Here is a 22,861-nt window from a genome sequence, read left to right as displayed (position 1 = left end):
AACAGACGTTAAATAGAGGGGCAAAATGGTGATTTAATGTCCTAATTTGATCCTCCTAACCCAGCACTGCAAATTTGTTTATAGAGGAGGTGCTGCGCGGTGCAGTGTGTGTGTGTGTGTGTGTGTGTTCGGTGGTAGTAGTGTGTTATAAGGCTGGGTTTGGCTAGCAAACCCACCAAATTAAACCTAAAAAACCCGAGAGAGAGAGAGAGAGAGAGAGAGAGAGAGAGAGAAGAAGATCAAAGAAAGATAAAAAAAGAAAGAGAAGAAGATAAAGAGAAAGGGAGAAGAGCTAGTAACAGAGAGAGAGAGGACATAAAGGGAGAAAAAGAAAGAAAGAAGGAAGAGGAAGGTAAGCTTTAATTCATACACTCTTCGTTTTCTTGGATTTTAATTTTGGTGATAATTTCTGTTGTTTTGTGGTTAAGTGGATGGTTTGAGATGTTTATGGGATCACAAACACCATAGAAATTGAAGGAGAATTCAGATGGGGTGTCCTTAGAAAATTTTGGGGTTTGTGTTATTGATTGTAATTTTGATTTCTATGTCGGTTTGAGGTTGGGTGATGGAGTGAGAGGATTTAAACATATTTTTAGAAGCTTAAGAAATTGATTTGGAGTGTTAGAATTGAAGGAAAAGTGGTAGGAACATTGAAGCAAAAATCTTGAATTTTTTTGGAAATTTTAACAGTTTTGTGTACCCTATTTTGAGACCAATTATCTCGAGTTTTATAGCTCTGTTTATGAAATTTTGGCGAAATAGACCATATGGGCAAATGTTAGATATATAGTTTGTGGATCAAAATGGCGCAAAAAAAAAAAAAATTGTAGACCAAATCGAGACAAAGTGAATAATTAATGGACTATTTTGGAAAAATCCTCTTAGACATAAAAAGAAAAAAAAAAACCCTTAAAAAGGGGTCATGTGCGACACATGTACTTATTTGTAACAGAAAATATGACAAAATTTGCCCGAAATCTAACATTGCAAAATTTTAAATTAAAATGGTAAATAAGACCTAAACATAATCGCAAATAGATATTTGGATTGGTTTATGAACCAATATTTTTGTGTGTATAAAAGCATAAGTAAACTGCCCCAAGTAATTTGATTTGATCAGTTTAATCAATGTTATCTGTTAAATGCCTATCTCTAAGTTCATGCTTGAATTGTTTATTTTTTTCCATAAATTAAAATTGTGTTATTTTCATTTACATGGAAAGCTATTGAATCTTAACGCAATTTGTTTAATTAATTATGTCAAATAATTTGATAATTAAATTGTGTTTGAGGCAACTTACATATCTTATGAGCTAATGTTTAGATCATAATCTACTTAGATTGAAGGCCCATGGAACTTTATTTGGTAGCCCATGCAAAGCACCAATTTTGGGCAGTACCGTTCTTAGTGGCAATGCCTCCATAGCTTGTTGGGAAGTGTTTTTGTATTATTTGGAAACTCTTTTATTACAATATTTAAGCCTTTTGTTTTAGGTAATTCTATGGCCTATGGTTTTGCAGGCCTTGTGATTAATTTTGAAGACTGATAATAAAGACAGTAGGAACTGATTCATCACATTGGAGCTTAATTAGTGACTCCATAGTTCAATTCTCTGGTGGCTCCTTGGGTGAGTCCAAATGAAACTGCATCAATGGTAGAGGATTCGACTCATTCTCTTCATCAATTATTGAGTCCAATCTCTCTCTGTTTGAAGAATTCATGTACACCCCCTCACATGTGATGGGGCAGTAGTCACTGATTATATATGGTCTTGTTAGCTCATAATTAATGGGTTGTTTCTTTTAGAGAGATGCTCCTCTTCTTTTGTGGCTAAAAAGTTACTGAACATTTTCAACAAGACCAGTGAATAAGGACACATGCATATGCTACTCTTCTGAAGTGACAGGTCCTGAACTATGCCCAGAAGACAAGTTTGTTCTGTAAGGTACAAATCAATCCCAGTAGGTATCTTAAATGCAGTGATGCTTAAATTATTGCCCTGATTATATATAGTATAGTCTTATAATTGGACAACCAGTTAACCCTAAAAAACTTATTAGTAAATAAACAATAATATAATCAAGATAACGCCCTCCTTTCACGCTCAATTCTATTCTATATGTGAAAAAGGCAGATAAAGAGAAATATATAAGTTGAAGAAAATCATCCAATCCAACACCAATGGTTATAGGAGGAGATCGAAGACCAAGACACTTAATTATAAAGGCTATAATTTTTAAATACAACACACTCCACATATTCACATAAGTGCAGCCAACTCTGTACCAGTGTACCTTGCAATTGAATAAAGAAGTAGGGAATGAGATTGAAAATGTTTAATTTAATCCCATAAACTTCTAAAATATGAGCCCTGATGCCAGGTTAAGTAACTGCTAGACCCCAAAAATTAATAGGTTTTGAACCATAAGGATTTTATGGACATCCTCAAAGCATTTGGCACCCAACATGACGTGAAGATCAGGTACACCAAGCCTAGTACTGGCTTGTTTAGCAGTATATGAAACTCTATCAAACTCTTTAAAAATTATTAGACGGTTATAAAAATCTATAAAATTTTATGAGAAAAGTTAAGCAAACTCGGTTAAATTCTATATTGATTTATACCAAAGTTTATGTGAAGTATGTAACAATCATTAAAAATTCATCAAAACTCTAGAAAAGTCAATAACTTAAAAATAATCTACAAAATCTAGTGAAAATCCATATGGAAATACCCCAATAGTTTTTAAAGAATGAGCCGACAATGTCTACATGTGAAGCGAAGAATCACATCTACTAATAGTTAAAAGGGAATCAAATGCTTTTCTTTTTCACGTCTACTAATAGCTAGGTTTCAAGGTTGTTGAAGGAAATCAAATGCTTTTCTTTTCACATCTACTAATATAGCTAGGTTTCTATATTGTTTCAACTTTCAAGGAAATCAAATGCTTTTCTCTTTCACATCTACTAATAGGTATGTTTCTATGTTGTTGAAGGAAATCAAATGCTAGAGGCCAGAAATTGCTAGCTAAGAATGCCAAACAGAAGCGGGGTGCAAATGGGTACCCTGATTGATGGGCCAGCAAGACTTTATGTGCTCTGCATTATTTGATATCCGAATCTAGCTAAATGATGAGGCACCAAATTATTTCATAGAGTGATGAGATCAATTAATTGATTTTTTCTGTCTAATGATCCATCACCATGGTGAATGGGCCCTTAATTTGCAATATGTGAAATCATATTCTATATGGAGCCTTTGATATGTGCAGGTGCTATTGTTTCAATTAAGTTATGGGGCATAATTTATTGCTGAGGAAAAGTCACTCTCTCTGCAACTGCAAAATTTTCCAAATTCTCCAAATGGCCATTGTTCTTCTGTTTCTGCCTTTTTCTTTTACTGTCCAGTAGAGAGGTATATATTATTAAACAACCGTTGCCTTAAAATTAAACTTATATTTTAGGCAATGAAGCTTAGAACCTCCTTCACATGCAGCCTCATTTTGTTAGACAAACACATAGGTGCAGCCTTACTCCACACCTTGCAAACCAATAAAGTGGGGAATGAAAATTGGAGGTTTCAAATTCCTAACCTCCTGCCAACAAAACTATGATATATGTTAGACAACCACTGACTTCACAAAATGTTTAGGAAAAGAAACCAACTAAAGCCAGCCAATCTGTTAGGCACTTGGATTTAGAATTTTGGAGTGAAAAGCCAGATGGGCACCTTTTTGTGGATGGGAAATAATATTTCTTCCCGACACGTGGATATTGTACAGTTAGCCGCCACTTAACATGCAACCATCTCATCCTTTACCCAACTCCATCCCTGTGCTCACACCACACACTATAATCTACATCTTTTATGTTTCTCTTTACCCCTTTACCAGCCAATAATATCACAAATGCCACTCAGTTCCCTTCTAACTCCCTGATTTGTACTCATCGATCTCTATTTCCCTTGCCAAAGAGGAGGCCATTTTGGGTAACTCCATCAAATGTGATGATTACTTGTGAGGCTGAAGATGGATAATGCATTTATTAGAGCAAAACAGTGAGAGCTTGAGCTTCAATTCCCACTCTCATTATTATAGATTGAAGATGGTCTAGCTAGCTGGTTCAGCTTCTTATATATATAGGAAGTTTTGAATAAGCAGTCAAAAGAAACAAAAAAGTACTGGGGATTCCGTACGTGCTTGTCAGCCTAGCTAGAGGTTCTTTACTATAGTAAACTGTAGCTCCACCTCTCTCTGCTATTATTTGCTTCCCTATATATATATGATGGAGGGCTGAACATGATAAAGATTTCACAATCACTGCCATGGCGGATGTTGATCATGGGGAAGGTACTTCACCCACCACCACTGCCAACATGTCCTCTAAGAAGAAGGAGCTTCTTTCTTCTGCCTTGAGGAGAACCAGTGAATGGTTTGCTTCCTTTCTTTCTTTTCTCTATTCTTTTTTACTTCAGTATATGTTTTTCGATCTCTTGAAACTCCAATGATTTCTCCTCTTGAAAATATAGGCAGAAAAGTAATGATGGTATCTTGAAACTTTCAGGATTTTTTCTCAGGAGATTCCCAGTGATGTTAGTATTCATGTTGGAGGAGTTTCCTTCTCATTGCACAAGGTATCTTGTAGTTGTGTTTCATGTATCAAATTGTGTGATCAGTAATATGAAGAAGAATTACTAATTGAGGCAATAAGTACGTACATCTTTGAATATAGAGAACTATGTAAGCTAAGTTATAACCAATTGTTGTTTAAATGTATGGACCAACAAGAATCAAGCAGAAATTGATTAACATAACAGTAACTCATATATATTGTTTTTTAACATCGCCTACTACAATTGCAGTTTCCTTTGGTTTCAAAGTGTGGATACATAAGGAAACTGGTATCAGAATCTAGTGATGCTGATACATCTGTCATTGAACTACCTGATGTTCCGGGAGGAGCAGAAGCCTTTGAACTTGCAGCGAAATTCTGTTATGGAATAAATTTCGAGATAAGCACAGATAACATTGCAATGCTGCGCTGTGTGGCAGAATATCTTGTGATGACTGAGGAGTATGCGGTTGGGAACCTTGTGGGAAGGACTGATGCCTACTTGAACGAAGTGGCGCTTAAGAACCTTGCAGGTGCAGTTTCTGTTTTACACATGTCAGAAAGCTTTCTCCCAATGGCAGAGAAAGTAAAATTGGTGAGCAGATGCATAGATGCAATTGCATATATAGCCTGCAAAGAGAGCCAATTTTTCATGTCTGGTAGGACGGAGAGTGGCAATGAGGGTGTGATTTCTTCAGCAGTGTTTCATACAAAACCTGTTGTTGATTGGTGGGCTGAAGATTTAACTGTCCTTAGAATTGATATCTTCCAAAGGGTTCTGGTTGCAATGATGGCAAGAGGGTTTAAGCAATATGCTCTCGGACCAATACTTATGCTCTATGCACAGAAATCTCTAAGAGGTTTGGTGAGATCTCACCCCACAATGCTATGTTTTTCAATTTAGTACTTCACATCTTTACATTCTAAATCATCTTTTGGCATAGGAAATATTCGGAAAGGGGAGGAAGAAAATTGAGCCACGACAAGAGCACGAGAAGAGAGTTGTCTTGGAAACAATAGTGAGTCTTCTGCCAAGGGAGAAAAATACAATGTCAGTCAGCTTTCTTTCTATGCTGCTTCGTGCTGCAAAAAATCTTGAGACAACGGTTGCTTGCCAGCTTGATTTGGAGAAGAGAATGGGGTTGCAATTGGAACAGGCTGTTATAGATGATCTCTTGATTCCCTCATATTCCTTTACTGGGGACACAGTGTTTGATGTGGACACTGTGCAAAGGATCATGATGAATTACCTTGAGTACGAAACGGATGGGAACTGTTTGGGTTACAATGCAGATGATGATTTTGTTTGTCCTGCACCAACTGACATGGAACGAGTTGGAAAGCTAATGGAGAACTACCTTGCCGAAATAGCTACTGACCGGAACTTATCTGTTTCAAAGTTCATTGGCATTGCTGAACTTATTCCAGAACAAGCAAGGGCAACAGAAGATGGGATGTATAGAGCCATAGATATCTACCTAAAGGTGCACATTCTTGTGTATAATTTTCTTAACAGTGAATGTTATATCTGCAATGCTTAAAATAACTTTTTTGTGTAAACAGTCATAATTTTGAAGGAAAACTTTGTTTGATAGAACAGTGTCTTTGAGCATTTCTACATTGCCGTTCGTTGTCCTACAAAAGAGAAAAGCAAAACATTCAATGCAAATCAAATGTTGTGAAAAGTTATGTTAGTATTTAAGTGATTTTGGGATATTGAAAACATGGCTAATGTTATCTTGCGAGATATCTGACATATTGCCAGATTGTCAATCTGACCAAACATTTATACAAAATTTTACATGATCAGTAGTCTAGATTAACAGTTTACCAACATAACATATCATATTGTTTGGCAAGATAGAATTTCCCTTAAAAACATACCACAATTGATGGTTCTTATATATTCCTCTATAAAATATGATGATTTTTCATATTTTGAAATCTCTTAGCTGAATTCATATTGGCTGTTTCTTATAGAAATTGTCCTTATAATCCACTTATCCTTTCACTTTTTACAGGCACATCCTGCTCTAAGTGATATGGAGAGAAAGAAAGTGTGCAGCATGATGGACTGCCAGAAGCTCTCTCGTGAGGCCTGTGCTCATGCTGCTCAGAATGATCGGCTTCCTGTTCAGACAGTGGTCCAAGTGCTCTACTACGAGCAACAACGCCTTCGAGATGTCATGAATGGTAATCTCATAGGTGGTGGTGAATCTTCTGTTCTTCCTTCCAAAGGGAACTTGTACTCCACTGATATCCACCCAGTTCCTGATGAGCTCTCCATTTTACGTAGACACAATGAGGAGCTCAAAATAGATTTACTGAAAATGAAAATGAGGCTGAAAGAAATTGAAACATCTACTATGAGAACAACATCGGTGAGCAGTCCAATGGCAAACACTTCATCTTCTGCTGATAAACCTCCTCTGCCTCGAAAATCATTTATGAACTCAGTGTCCAAAAAACTTGGGAGACTCTCTCCTTTTGTGCGTGCAGATGGATTGACACCTTCCAATGCCAAAGGCCGAACGAGACCTGGCAAAGATCGAAGGCATTCCATATCTTGATGCATTGGTTTGTTACTAAGCTCTATAGTACTTTATGAGCAATCTTGTGCTTTTGTTGCTTTATTTCTGAGGCTTGAGAAAATTATTAGCTTTAATCTATATTCTATCTTTGTTCTGATTGTGTTGTGTCATTGTAAATAATTGTGTCATTGTGTTTTGAATAAGATTACATAGTTCAGACGCATTTAGTATAAAAGAGTGGAATGATTGAGTGTACTTTTTTGTTATTTCTGGCCAAAACTGGTAGCACTATTAAGGGTTCAGTGCTACTGTAATGAATATATATGAGTTTTTGGCTATATCCATTTAATCTCCGACCATTGTGGTGTGAGAATGTGGAATATTGTTCCACATTGAAAAAGTATAACTTTGTTTAGTGGTTTATAAAAATTTGAGCTACTTCTTCCATTGCCAATTAGTTTTGGAATGGATACCTAGATTTCTTCATTGTATCATAGCAGGTTCACCCACGTGTGTTAGGCCAAGCGGTCATACGTGACCCAATATGAGTTATCTACGTGTTTGACTTAAAGTGACGCCACACGTGTGGGGGCATATGAGATGTGGAGTGTTGTCCCACATTGGAAAAGTATAACCTTGTCTAGTAGTTTATAAGAATTTAAGCTACTCCTCTCATTGCCAATTGATTTTAGAATGGACGCCTAGTTCACGTGATCCATTTGGTCATCAAGAAGAGGCTGCAGAGAGAAGAAACCAAAAAGAAAAAGATGCATTCCTAATGCCATTGCTGCATTACATGAAAGAACAAAATGGAAATGAAATAGCATTCCAATCCATATGAGAAATAGAATCCAACACCAGAAACTAGCCCTCTATCAGTACCCTTTTGAGAGATTTGTAATTAACAATCTGTGCCAATTTCATTGAAAAATGATTTAGGCACCCTTCTGTTCCAGATGTTCTAAACAGTTACTTCTGTTTGTAATTAGTACAAGTGGGGTGAAGTCTTACCATTTTTTAATGATCAAACTATAATCCATTTCAACCAAAAGTAGACCTTCTGGCCCAGAGGCAGAGGCAGTACCAGTCTGCCAGACCATAGCTGTTAGTGGGGTCTCTATTATTAAATCTTTTGTGATAAAGAGTCTTTTAAAAAGTAAAGACTAGCTCCACAGACAGATCTAGCAGTATAGCATGTTGATCATGTCGGAGGCAAATTATCATGGAACCCAAAAGATGATACTTTTCAAATATTTTGACTCGTTGAAATGACTGATGGACGACCTTACTGAAATGTAAAGATTGTCATTTGGTTTGTGTAGAGACCTTGTTTAATTAAAATGGACATTCTTGTTCATCTGGTGGCAGATAGACAAAAATGAACTCTTCTATTTCTTATTGATGGGACAATGTTTCAAATTCAGTACTCTAGGATATAAAAATCATATATTGAAGAAAGTGAGGAGGCATGAATCATTGAGAATGTATATTCTTTAAGTTGTTTAAATGACTCTAACCTCTCTAATATGATCCTAATAAGGTTTTTATGTTATTTTAATATATATTGTTGATCCATTTTTTAATGGATTTAGTTTTTAGAGTTTAATAGTTATCTTTTATTGTGGTTTTTTTTTAGAATTTAGTAGTTATCTTACATCTAAACACAATGAAACTCTCCGGTCAATCAGAACATATAATTTAAATATATGATGAAACATCATTTAGAGAGAGTCAGACTTTATCAGCTCAGTAGCATTGGATTTTTTTTGTTTTTTTGGTACAAAGGAGGGCTTAAAACCCAGAAACAGAGACTTAGTAGCATTGGACTTCAGATTCCTCAGGTTCCCACTTTTTCCCAGTAGTGATGCTGAGGTGCAACTGTGCCACAAGGAGAGTCATTACAGAACATACTATATGTTTAAGACATCGCTTGTTCTCATTATGGATAACTCATAACTGCATGGTACAAGTAAACTGTATGTTTAAGACAATTCCCTCAAGAACCCTCTCCTATGGATAATGTTTCCATGTGATTAGTTATGGCCAGAAATCTTATCCAAAAGAAAAAAGTTATAGCCTGAAAGACTATGCAAACAAGCTGACATCACTACATTAGGATTTAATCAAAACAAAGCTACAGACAAGAGCAAGTTGCACTTCTGTCTTGGAATGTGGGACCTAAAAAGACCTTGCTAGATTTCATTATTTGGTTACTGTAGACCAATCTTTTTGCCCTTTTTCTTTTTCCAAAATTCCCTGTAAACTTCAGTCCAATCATATCCCTTGACTTGGTAAACTTTATGATGACATACAGAATATATATGACTGATGACAAAGCCAATTAAATATAAGGTCAAATTTGAAATTGAAAGTGGATATATATGAATTCTTTGTGTCTTAGTATATTGTGTCAGCGTGAGATTGTTTATAGCTGTACCTTCCTAATTAGTTCTTCTAATTAGAATAAAAATACGTGTAATTAGCTGTACTTAGTTGACTAGGAAATACTTTCCTTTTTTGTCGTAATATACTATATATACCTCACAAAGAGAAGAATAAATTAATTCTGATTCATTCTAAGTTGGTATTAGAGCCTAGAGATCTAGGTTTTTTTCCAAAGAATTTTTTTTCCTCAACAATACCTGCTACAATGTCGCTGCTACAAAACCATTAGGAAAAAAAAGTCTTTGCTGCAACTTAACTCTTCTCTTCCTAGGGTATACTGACCTAGGAGAAGTAAATTCTATTCTTGCTGCAAACTTGCTCTTGAACTTTTTGGATTATTGCAAATACTCTTTAATCTACATCCTTGTCACAACCACCATGGATGATGCAACGCCAAAGCTCGAAATTGCAGAACCTATCCCCGTGACTATTCAACAAAAGGTCTCTACACCAATCAGTGTCAAGCTGGATGATACCAACTATCGCCTCTGGTCCAAGGTCTTGGAGATGCATATTGCTACACGTAAGAAGTTCAGATATATTTTCAGATCCAAAGCTACACCGAACGAATCTGATCCTAGCTACGAAGAGTGGGTGGCCGAGAATGCCTTGGTGAAGTCGTGGCTTATCAATTCCATGACTACCAATCTGATGTCACACATTATTTAGTATGATACTGCGAATGACGTTTAGAGTTTTGTGAAGAAAACCTACCATGATGATTCCTCTCAAGTTTATGAACTAATGAAGAAAACCTTTGAATTGCGTCAGGATCGTCGGTCTCTTACTGCATACTACAACGAGTTGAACTCCATCTTTATGAAGTTGGATTATTGCAGTCCTAGGACTCGTTTGGCACTGGTTCTTAGAAGCGCTTATAATCAGTAGCGCTTTTGTTGGAAGTGCTTGTGCTCATAAGCACATATAAATTTTATAAAAAAATTCTAGTGCTTCATGCAAAAGCACTTGGAAGTGCTTCTTGAGGAAACACATGTCAGGTGCTTCTCAAAAAACCACTTAAAAATGGTTTTATAACCCATAAGTACTTTTATTTATTTCTACCAAACGCATAAGGACTTGATCATAATTTAGACCAAGTTTGCAGTCGAGTTTTGGCCACTGATCCTCTTCCAAGTCTAGATTCGAAGAAGCATACTTCATGGTTCGTCGGGAAGCTCAGCGACAAGTTATTATGGTAGCCGAGAGCAGCATTGAAACCTCGGCCATGGTGATCAAGCCACATTCTTCTCGGCCAGCCCATACTCCCAATCCATCTCAACCTTCCTCTGATCCTCCCACCCGATTTTTTACCCATTGCAATAGTCCAAAGCATCGGAAAGAAGTTTGCTGGAAGTTATATGGATATCCTGAGTGGTTCAAGTTAAAATAAGCTGAACTTAGGAATCACAGGTCCTCTCACACTCAGTCAACCTCCACTGAAAAGCCTCAGTCATCTGTTTCTTAGGTTTCTTCTCATGGAGGTAAAACTGGTATGGTTTTTATTTCTTCTACTAAACCATGGATTATTGACTCCTGGGCTATTAATCATATGACTAATGATTTCTCTAAATTTGGTTACCTAACTTGTCCACCTATTAGTTATGTTCAGGTTACATATGGAAGTCTTATTCCGGTTACGGGGACCGATTCTATCTCTCTTTCGTCTACCTTATCTTTATCCTCCATTTTACATGTCCCCAAATTATCTAATAACCTTCTTTCCATTAGTCAAATTACCAAGTATCTCAATTGTTCAGTAACATTTTTCCCTACCCATTGTGTGTTATAGGACAACAGTATGAAAATGACAATTAGAACTGGTAAGGAGATATGAGGTCTTTACTACTTGGAAGAGGCGAGACCGCTACATTCTAGATCCGGCCGTGGCCTTCAAGTAGCAGGGTAATATCAAAAAGAGAAAGAATTCTCCTTTGGCATCGTCGTTTAGGACATCCGTCTTTTGTTTATCTAGAACGTGTGTTCCTTAAATTATTTTCAAATATTCATGTTACTAGTTTAAGATGTGAACAATTTATCTATGCAAAAAATCATCATGTTTCTTTTAAAGTTACATTTAATAAAAGTGTCATTCATTTATCTTGTATTCATACTGATGTGTGGGGTCCTTTTTCTACTTCTACTGCTTCGGGTGCAAAATATTTTGTCTTTTATTGATGATTGTACTCGAGTAAGTTGGGTTTATTTGATGAAGTTAAAGAGTGATGTCATTCATGTTATTCCCCAATTCTATAGGATGATTGTTACACAATTTCATGCTTATATTCAGGTTTTTCATTTTGATAATGGTTGTGAATTTGTCAACAATTCTCTTGCCGAGTTTTTTCAGCAGCATGACATCGTCCACTAGACAACGTGTACTTATATCCCACAACAGAACGGTATAGTAGAGTGCAAGAATCGCCATCTTCTTGAGGTGGCACGAGCCTTATGCTTTACTATGCATGTTCCTAGCTAAACGTTTCTGGGCCGATGCTGTCATGACTGCTGCCTTTCTCATCAACAGAATGCATGACCGTATCATTAACTTTCAAACCCCTTTGAGGATGTTGTTTCAATTTCACTCTATTCCTTCGTTTCTTAATATTTGTCCTAAGATCTTTGGTTGTGTATGTTATGTACATGTTCACTCTCTTCACAGGGACAAATTAGATCCATGAGCAATTAAGTGCGTTTTTCTGGGCTACTCTAACTCACAAAAAGGATATAAATGTTTTAATCCTCCTTCTAAAAAAATGTATGTGTCTATGGATGTTGATTTTTGTGAACATGAGTCCTATTTTTCAGGGGAGGTTTCTCTTTCTCCTATTCAGGGAAAGATTAAGAGTACGGAAGAGGAGAAGTTATGGTTGGAAGAAAAGAAGCCATGAGTTACTAGTCAAGGGGAGAAGATCGGTTGACCCTAGTATTGAATGTGAGGGAGAGAAGTAGGCTGAACAACCATGTGTTGAGATCGAGTATCGCCAAAATGAATAATGGACCTGATCTAGAGTATAAGGAGAAAAGGGATCCAAGATTTTTCGAAAAGAAGTATGTAAGAAAAGATAAGTCTACGACGGCTCAACCTCTTTCTCGTGATAAAGACATCTCTCTCAATGATTCTACCATCCAGTCGGTTGATTCTTCTACGGTTGATCTTGAGGTATAACCGTCAATCCCCTTTATTCCTTGATTCCTCTAATTCCTCTGATGTTGCTATTAATTCTAACCCTGCAGTTTTTAAGTCTACTTCCTTGATTCCACATGATGAGAATCAAGGCAGAAGATATCTTCTTCATATTCGTGTTGCTCCCGTTAAGTTGGGTTTTGAGAAACCATCTGCATCTGGAAATACTGTTTATCCTATTTCTGATTATATTTCTTATCATCGTTTGTTTAAGTCTCACTTAGCTTTTTGCCAACAGTTGTCTTCTGTGTCCATTCCTAGTCATTTCCAGGATGCCCTTGGAGATTCTAACTGGAAATCCGCAATGGTAGAAGAAATGAAGACCTTCAAGAAAAACTCTACTTGGGAGATGGTTGAGTTACCTCGAGAAAAGAAGACTTTGGGTGTAAGTGGGTGTTCACGGTGAAGCATAAGCCAGATGGTTCAATTGATATGTACAAGGCTCAACTAGTTGCAAAAAGGTACACTCAGACATATGAAGTAGATTATCGTGAGACATTTGCCCATGTTGCTAAGATGAATACCATCATAGTCATCTTGTCCCTTGCTGCAAATTTGGATTGGCTGTTGCATCAATTTGATGTGAACAATGTCTTTCTCCATGGTGACCTGATAGAAGAAGTTTATATAAACCTTCTTCCAGGATTTACACCAAAAGAAGATAAAGTTTGCAGGCTGAAAAAGACATTGTATGGGCTAAAACAATCACCTTGGGCTTGGTTTAGCAGGTTTAGTTGCTACATGAAGAAGTATGGGTTCAAGCAGGCTCAAGTAGATCACACTTTGTTCTTTAAGCAAGATGGTGATAAAGTTACCATGCTCATTGTTTATGTTGATGATATGGTAGTTACAGGGAGTGATATGCATGAGATTGAAAAACTCTAGAGTTATTTGGCCAAAGAATTTAAGATGAAGGATTTAGGATCGAGCTCTGAAGTACTTCTTGGGGATAGAAGTGTCTCGATCAAAGCAATAAATCTTTCTGTCTTAATGCAAGTACACATTAGATTTTTTATTCGAGACTATCAAGTCTGCGTGTGTACCTATAGATACTCCTATTGAGGTAAATCATGGATTGGTGATATATCGTGATCAAATTCCAACAAATAAGGAAATATACCAGAGGTTGGTTGGAAAATTGATCTATCTAGCTTATACTAGGCCAAATATATCATAAGTTGTTAGTGTTGTGAGTCACTTTATGCACAACCTAAGTGTAAAGCATATGGAAGTTATGGAGCGTATTCTTAAGTATCTGAAGTCTTCTCCGGGTAAAGGCATCATGTTCTCCAAACATGGACACTTGGATGTAGTGGGGTATATTGATTCTGACTTTGTTGGATCCAAGCTAGATAGGAAGTCTACTTCCAGTTACATATCATTTGTTGGAGGCAACACTTATTTACGTGGAGAAGCAAAAAGCAAAAGGTTGTATCATTGTCTAGTGCTGAAGCTGAGTATAGGGCTCTTCATCATGAGACTCAAGAGTTAATGTGGCTAAAGATTCTACTAGATGAAATTGGGTTTGGTCCTCAGAAACCAATGGTCTCATATTGTGATAACACAGCTACCATTGAGATTTGTAATAACTCGATTCAACATGACAGAACCAAACACATTGAAATTGACAGAAACTACATCAAGGATAACTTGGATTTTGGAAGTTTCATACATCAAGAATGTCGATCAGCTCGTTGATGTGATGACTCATGCAGTTCCCAGTACATCTTTCTATACGTCAATGTCCAAATTGGGCATGTGAGACATATATGCACCATTTTTTTTTTTTTGAGAAGAAGCTGTGACTTTATTAAAAGAGATCATTGTACACAGTTTCAAGAAGCCAAGAAGGCATTACATCAGTCCAAACATAGACGCCTATGTGAGACTTAGCATACTGAGCTAAGTGGTGAGCCACCAAGTTTGTCTCGCGACGGCGAAACTGGCAGGTGGCCCCAGCAAAAGACGCAAGATGTATCTTAATTTCCTCCACCAAAACTCCATCTGCATGCATATAGGGAGCACTATCAGTAATACAACAGACAACATTTTCGTCATCCATTTCAAGTATAATGCAGTGTACTCTCAAATCCAGTGCTAAAGTGAGGCCCAACAGTGCTGCCTAAAGTTCAGTAACATGAGGCGGGATATCTCGACACCTGCTTTGTCGCTGCCACCAAAACACGGCCAGAATAATCATGAATTACTGCTCCCAGCCCACAGAGTCGTTGTCAACTTAGAACACCCCCATCCACATTTATTTTCACTGTCCCCTCCGGCGGTTTTTCCCACTGGCCAGGCCTAGGTTGCGCTTGATTATTCTCCCGCATGCTTGAGTTTGCTTCCTTAAATTCCATCGCATAATTAACCAAACGACAATAAGCTTCCTCAGGCGCCTCCCTCACATTATTGTGGAGCAAATTATTCCTAAGATTCCAAATACCCCAGCATAGGAAGGCAAAGAGAGACAGTTCATCAACAGAGAGAACCCATTGAGCATATTGAATCAAATCCATAACCGACCCCCCTCATTGGCCACCCAACTACTGCGCACAAGTCAGATTGCCTCCAAATTGATTTGACAACTTTGCATTCCCAAATAACATGTAAGGAAGTCTCAGTCCGTTTACGACAGCATGGGCATATTGGGTTGTCATGGATCTTGTGTCGAAAAAGATTGGCATTACAGGGGAGGATCCTATTACACCAGCGCCAAAAGAAAAGTTTGACCTTCCCCAGAATCGTAAGCCTCCAAACCCCCCGCCAGAAACCTTCCTAAAAATTTTGGGAGGATCCCTCAACATCCCCCGCCCTTCTTTTTCCCATTAGAGCCAACCAATATCCACTTTTCACTGAATAATGGCCATTCTTCGAGTAATGCCAAATTTGGATGTCCTCCATATGCATGCGGCTAAGGGGAGAGCAGACAGCCTTGACGCAGACCCCGTTGTGGTGTAATGTGCCCCATAAGAACTCCTCTCCAAAGTACTGAGAACCTTACAGTTGAAATGCAATCCATAATTCTTCCCACCCACTGTTCATGAAATCCCATTTTCAGCATTATAGCCTCCACAAAGCCCCACTCCACGCAGTCATAAGCCTTTGCCATATCAAGTTTAAGCGCCATCTTTGGAGTTGTAGTAGTGTTTTGTGTCTTAATCGTGTGAGTGGTTTCAAAAGCGGCAACCATATTATCAATTATTTGGCGACCCGGAACAAAGGCACTTTGATTCTCAGAGATCACATTTGGCAGCACCCCTTTCATTCTGTTTGCTAAAGTTTTGGCGACAATCTTATAGAGGACATTGCACAAACTAATGGGTCGAAAATCAGTTACTCGGTTTGGGGTGTCAATTTTAGGAATAAGTGCAATAAGGATGTCATTTACACTACCCACACTGCGAGTTTCGTTCAGCACTGATAGACAAAATTCAACCACTTTATCCCCCACAATGTGCCAATATTTTTGGTAGAAGAGAGCAGACATACCATCGACCCCCGGAGCTTTTGTTGGGAACATATGAAAGAGTGCTTGTTCTATCTCCTCTCTTGTAAAAGGATGCAATAGCTGTGTGTTCATATCTGCTGTAATCTTTGGCTCCACAGTGTCCAAGAGTCGTTGCATGTCTAAGGTACCAGTAGTGGTGAATAGAGTGGTAAAATAGTCGCAAAACATGCTTCCTACTACACCGTCCTCAGTGATCCAATCATTTTGATCATTAAAGAGTCCAGAAATGTAGTTGCACCGACCCCTCTCTTTGGCATGTGCATGAAAAAACCGAGTGTTCTTATCGCCCTCCCGTAACCAAGAAATTCGAGAGCGTTGACGCCAATAAGATTCATCTTCCTCAATTAGTTTTTCCAGCGAGTCCTCCAATTCCTTTTCCTTACTGAAAATTGTGTTGGTGGTGGACTACGCCTTTGTCCTCTCAATCTCTAGCCGCAACTGGTTCATTTGTTTCTGGCGACTTCGAAAGAGCTTAGAGCTCCAATTTTTCAGTTGACTGGCACAATTGTTGATACCCTATAGTATTGCAGCCCCCGCCGACACCGTATCTTCCCACACATTGCGGATCACATCTTCACAGCCATTTTCACGGACCCACCTTTGCTCACAATGAAATCGGCGGTGGCGATACACCTGCTGGGTGTTGGAAGTACGAGGCATTAGCCGAGCTAAGATTAGGATATGATCAGACCCAGGGAGCTGGATATGTTGGGTCGTCACCTCTTCAAAGAGATCAAGCAGACCATGATTCACAACTGCCCGATCCAGTCGTTCTTTTACATAACAGACCCCACCTCTTCTACATTCCCACGTGAACGGGTCGCCAGTGAAAGGAACAACAGAAAGGTTACAGTCCAGAAGAGTCTCCCTGAAATCACTTATTTGGTTTTTCGGCTTCTTCCTGCCCCCCATTTTTTTCCTGGAGCAAGAGTCTCATTAAAATCGCTGAGTACGAGCCAAGGACTAGTTTGGATCCCACCAAGCTGCCGCAATAGATCCCACGAGTGTCTTCTTTGACTGACCACTAGATTGCCATAAAAGCCAGTAATACGAAATTGAGGGCACCCGTCTTGCATGGTTTGCATGTCAATGTGTCCTCGAGAATAGGACAATAGTTTTAAATCTAGCCCAAAATGCCACAACAATATCAGACCTCCGCTTAAACCTCGTCTTCCCACATATATTGAACCTTTCATTCCCAATTTATAGTGCAGATTCTCCATTTGAATATTTGTCATTTTTGTCTCCATTAGAAAAATGACGTCTGGTTTCTTCTCTCTCACAATAGTCCTAAGAGAGTTGAATGTCTGGGAATTTTGGAGACCCCGAACATTCCAGCTCAGAAGTATCATTGTTCGTGGTGGGCCATGGTATTCGGACCCACCACTTTAGCCCCTGGGGCTGTGGTTTGTGTACCTTCCATGAATCTTCCTTTTTTATTAGCGTCAGAGTGAGTTAGGTCACCCTCCTTTGTTTTCCTTTTGCCCCCTCCAACTGTTCCTTCGAAATTCGTCCCCCCCTCCCTGGATGCTAGTCAGGAGGAGAGTCTCACTGGTAAGACTTTTGAATTTTTTTTTTTCCCGGGGAGTCAAGAGCCATCACCAACTCCCTGCCTCTCAGAAGCCTCGCCCGAAGGTTGTAGGACTTGTTTAAACACGTTGCTTAGATCTGTAATTTTATTGCCTTGGGGTGCTCCCATTTTTCCGGGGTTCGCCTTATCAATCCCTTTTGTCTGATCCTTTTCTTTTTGCTCCCATTCAGCTGTTCGTTCAAGGCGCCTTTGCTCCTCTTCCTCCCTAGTAGTGTGTGTATCGGAGACCATTGTTCCAGCACCCCGTAGAGGTGTAGGGGTAGAGGCATTTTGCCCCTCACTTAATCCTGCTTTTAGATTCTCAAATACTGCCTTAATCGGCATGGAGCCCGTCCCTTCCTTATTGTGCGCCAAGGGGGCTGTGGGCATGATCGTTTCCAGGCCCCCTCGCTAGAAGTAGCATCCAGCTGAGTAGCCTGCTACCCTGTCTGCGTTTTTTGGGTTTCCCTATCTGTCACCTCCTCTACTAGAGCCTCCACAGCCTCGACTACCTCCTCTGTGTGTCCCCCTCTTCCAGCCTCCACTGGGTTAAACCTTCCAGGCTCGCTTCTTGCCAGCAACCACTCCCCCCATTGGTATGAGGGATTTTTCTTTTGATCCTCGGAGATGAAATCACATACTTTGGAGTTGTGCCCAATTTTCCCACATGCATGACAATGATAAGGGAGACATTCATAGCGAAACTCTACCATGGCCATTGCTCCCTCATCAAGGAGAATTTTTTTGACCCGGGGTAGCGGTCGGGTCACATTTAGTCTCACCCGAACTCGAAGAAATCTACCTACCAGATGTGCCTCAAAGCCTCCAGCAACCTCAAGACATTGCCCTATTCCATCTGCAATGATCTTTCTAATTTCCTCCGTCATATAATCAAGTGGTAGGTTATGGCATTGCACCCAAAAATCTGCAAATTTTAGTTGCATCTGCGACGGGGCCATTCTGCCATTAGGTTCTTCCAATAGCACAAGTGCTCTGTCAAAGGTCCATGGTGCTTGCAGGATCACCTGCTTCTTGTCCTCCACGAAAGCAAAAGTGAACAAGAAAACGTTGGGTCCCAAATCTTTCACAGTCACTGTCCCCATGGCATCCTATAACTTCACCATCGTCTGTTTGAATGCAGTCCGATGGAAAGATTTTTTCGTCAACACTTGTTCCACCAAGTTGCGATGTATGATCTCGCTATTTGTCGCCAAGATCGGTCTCGTAATCTGAATTGCCTCAACCTTGACTTCAGTTAAGGTCAGGGTTCTAGAGAAGCTTGTTTCAATCTCCTCCATCAGTCTGGTGGTTCCCAATCAGAGGAGATATAGAGAGGAATGTCGATCCAAACCTGGACTCAGCGATGCCGGCCAGATGTAAAAGGAACCCAAACCCTAGCCGTCAAAGCCTAAGGCTTTGCGTAGAAGTTAGGTTTTGAAAAGAACTGACATATATGCACCAATGTAAGGAGGAGTATTAGCATGAGATTGTGTATAGTTGTACCTTCCTAGTTAGTTCTTTTCATTAGAATATGAATACGTGTAATTAGCTGTCCTTAGTTGACTAGGAAATACTTTCCTTTTTTGTACCTTCTAATATGCTATATATATATACCTCACAAAGAGAAGAATAAATTAATTTTGATTATGATTCATTCTAAGTTATTGCTTAGCTTTTAATAGTACAAACAACCTTGGATTTATAATATATGATTCAAATTAGAATTCAAGTGATGCTAAAATTTATTAGGTATTGTTGATTAAAGAGAATTTACTCTCTTTCAACAATATTGCTTAAAAAGAATTGAGTTTGTGTGTCTTGAGGTTTGGTGTTCCTCCTTGACAGAAGATTAATAAGGTTGGACCCGACAATTTTCTTTTGTCAGCAGAAGCTGTTTGTATACATCATATTGAGATGGAAAGATTCCCTTTTATCTTAAAGCACGATTAGACTTCTGGTTGGTATACACCAGTAATTGTCCTTGAGACATGATTGAGATCCACTGTTACTGGTTGGTATTCCCAACTTTATTTCATCATGTTCATTATATTTCTTTCTAAGGGACTTGAAAAAAAATAGAAATAAAATAAAGCAAAGGGAGAGAAATTAACGATCTTTACACAAAACTCTCCACCCATCATCACACTAGAAATGAACTAATCAGAAACCACCAAAACATCGCTCACTAATTAGTCAATAAGAAGCTATTTAAAATCACATCATCATATAGACCCTAGAAAGAAAAATAATAGAAGACATTTTCATCAAGTCATGTTCAAGCTCAAAACTTGGAAAAGCCAAGGAGGCAGTTTTAGCCTCTCATCCTGTCTTAATTGTTCTTCAACAACAACATCAATGCTGCTGCAGGTGCTGTTTAATTTACTCCCACTTCTATGGTACCCTGAGGTCATTTCAGGCACCACATGCCCATTTTTACTTCTGATCTGATGATGGGTCCTCCTGGAACTACTTGTCCTGTTTACATGGCTGGATCCAGTAGAAGAAGAAGAGAAACTTGGCCCTGAATCTGATGTTAGTGGTGCTTCTGCTCTCTTCCTTCTGTTGCTTTTGTTGTTGTTGTTGTATCTGGTGGGTCCCAGAGTCAACTCAATCTCACTCTCTTCTATGATCTCTTCTACCACCCCACCATCATCTCCATCTGTGTCTGCATTGTACTCTTCTGCAACATCAGCAGGCTGTTCTAAGTCTAGTTTCCTTTGTCTGCAATTCAGTAATTGATGACTGAAACTGGTTTCATTCTGTAAATTCCAACTCTCTTTTTTGTGTCCAATGGTACTTTTCATCAACACCTTCTGGATATGGTATAGGCGGTGGAGTTCATATACCTGCAAAGCACTAACTCACTTTAGAAACAATGCTACTATATACATACTGATCACTATAAATTGTGTATATGTCTTGAAAAAAGTGAAATAGGTAGAATTATAAGTACCTGTTCCTTGAATGTTTCTTCATGCTTTAAAATGGCCATCCTCATGCACTCCTTATCATATGGCTTGAGAAGCTTCTCCATTGAAGCTTAATTTAGGTTGTAGTGCTTGTTGAGTGCTTGTTGAAAATTCTTCTGCCCCCAATAATATATATATATGAATTGTGAAGGTCAACAGTATATACCTTTATTTCCAAGAACTTGGGCTCAGCTCAGATATGAATCCTGATTTGCATATCCTATATATCTGACAATGCTTCTCCTTCTCCCCTAGTATATCTGCCAAATGAAGAAAAGCAGCAAATATAACTTACAGCTAACAGTTAATACCCTTGAATTATGATGGTTTATATTCTGCATAAAAACAAAGAGAACAGTAGTACTGGTATAATGAGAAGTTTCAAATACCAATACAAATGGATGATAACATCAACTGCTTTAATTTAGTATAATTTGTCTGCTTGTTTGCCCTATTCTCCTTCTATCAGTCATTTTGGACCACAATAATAAGTTCCTATACAAAAATATCTTCCAGCTTGACAGGGGTATCAGTTCCATGATTCCATCAGAACAGTACTACCCTATCATGTGTGGCTAACTCTTTGGAATTATTTTGTGTTTTTCTCATTTTCCTGCATCTCAGCTACCCATTTTGGAATATTTTTTTTTTTTCCCCTTTTATTTTAACAAGTAATTAAACATTCTTATCATGAATGTCATATACAGTTGCAAACAGGATGGGCTGATACTTAGGACACCACATAAAACTGACACTGCATTATATTCATTTACATTTGAACTGACCGACCCTTTATCAAAATTCTAGCATTCTATTCTTTATAATAATTTTCCAGAAAGACCAATTATTCAGTTATTGGATCAATTTGTCTTACTTGTCCAACATAATTGCCAACATGAATTAATTAAATGACCATATTATGGTTGTCTAAAGATCAAAATTTCGAAACCCAAATGCACAATTTTTCATAAGCCAAAAACACAGAATGACAGAAAGAAAGAGCAAATCAGAACACACAAACTCACACACACATAGAAAATTGAATTCTTTCCTATATCCCCCCAATGAATTCACAGAGAGAGAGAGAGAGAGAGAGAGAGAGAGAGAGAGAGAGAGAGAAGAAAGATGTTGCCAAGAATATAATCAAGTTTGAATTTCAGACCTGCAGTAAGAGGTACTTCAAGAGCTGAGGAGATTACAACTTGTAGTATTCTTTCCAAGAAGAAGCAAAAACCAGAAAGAAAAGTACTATTTGAAGGAAAGGCAAAAAGCTCTTCATACACACATATATATACAGTACCCCCCAACTTCAGCAACAGCTAGCTCTCTATCTGTTTGATAGAATATGAACTTGCCTTCACATTCCCCATCAGTATATACTACTGCAAACACATAAAAATAAAATAAAATATATATAGCTTGAAGAATTTAAGAATATCTCTCTTTCACACAGAACCCAAAGTGTTTGTTGCAGTGCTTGGGGTTTGAGGCATGCCAAACAAATCCCAGTGCCCCAGCCAATGTGATTCAAGGTTTGTGAAAGAGATGCCTCAGACAACTCCAGCAGTGCAAACATATTAAAATTAAGTTAAAATATAACAAAGAGATTTTGAGTTTATATTTTATTTTACATATATATATAATATATATATTTGATGATGTATAAATGTATAATTATATATATAATTGTTAAGGATCACAAGGTACATTGCTCAACTCAAGACAATGATTAGAATAACAGCTTAACGCCTACAACAGTGAATCACATGCCTTCAAGAATTATATATTTCAAGCAACAGTTGTCTCGATTAGATATATACGTATTGATTGTATAATTTTGTACAACAGTACAAGAGATGTTAATGTGATTAAAAGAGTACAGTGGCATGGCCTGGCCCACCGACAATTAGATCAAGACCGTACGATAAGTGGGTACCTTTGGAAACAGTCCATCACAACAGCCTAGACTGGTCACAGGATCTCAAATCCAACACACATATATATATACAAAATCTTATATAAAATTGTGATTCCTTTTTAGT

General features: G+C 38.3%; 3 protein-coding genes across 3 annotated transcripts; 1 reads left to right on the top strand and 2 right to left on the bottom strand.

The window, feature by feature from the left end:
• Positions 1-3,961: 3,961 nt before the first annotated feature.
• LOC147284336 (Phototropic-responsive NPH3 family protein) lies at positions 3,962-7,366 on the top strand. Its single transcript, XM_086245197.1, has 5 exons — positions 3,962-4,432; positions 4,565-4,634; positions 4,863-5,477; positions 5,557-6,096; positions 6,634-7,366. The coding sequence occupies exons 1-5, from the start codon at positions 4,326-4,328 to the stop codon at positions 7,180-7,182; spliced, it is 1,881 nt and encodes a 626-aa protein (XP_086101323.1). The 5' UTR covers positions 3,962-4,325; the 3' UTR covers positions 7,183-7,366.
• A 10,924-nt stretch (positions 7,367-18,290) lies between these two features.
• Positions 18,291-18,953, bottom strand: LOC147284335 (uncharacterized protein At4g02000-like). Its single transcript, XM_086245676.1, has one exon. The coding sequence runs from the start codon at positions 18,951-18,953 to the stop codon at positions 18,291-18,293; it is 663 nt and encodes a 220-aa protein (XP_086101802.1).
• A 1,086-nt stretch (positions 18,954-20,039) lies between these two features.
• LOC147284334 (glycosyltransferase-like protein) lies at positions 20,040-22,429 on the bottom strand. The gene is made up of 3 exons (XM_086244637.1): positions 21,982-22,429; positions 20,804-21,079; positions 20,040-20,696 (listed from the first exon to the last, which is right to left on the bottom strand). Exons 2-3 carry the CDS (start codon positions 20,882-20,884, stop codon positions 20,115-20,117), a joined length of 663 nt encoding a protein of 220 aa, XP_086100763.1. The 5' UTR covers positions 20,885-21,079; positions 21,982-22,429; the 3' UTR covers positions 20,040-20,114.
• Between the last annotated feature and the right edge of the window lie 432 nt (positions 22,430-22,861).

The sequence above is a fragment of the Dryas octopetala genome, chromosome 5 (genome assembly GCF_963921425.1).
Source record: "Dryas octopetala chromosome 5, drDryOcto1.1, whole genome shotgun sequence".
Lineage (NCBI taxonomy): Eukaryota > Viridiplantae > Streptophyta > Magnoliopsida > Rosales > Rosaceae > Dryas > Dryas octopetala.
This window is presented reverse-complemented; position numbering and strand designations above follow the sequence as displayed.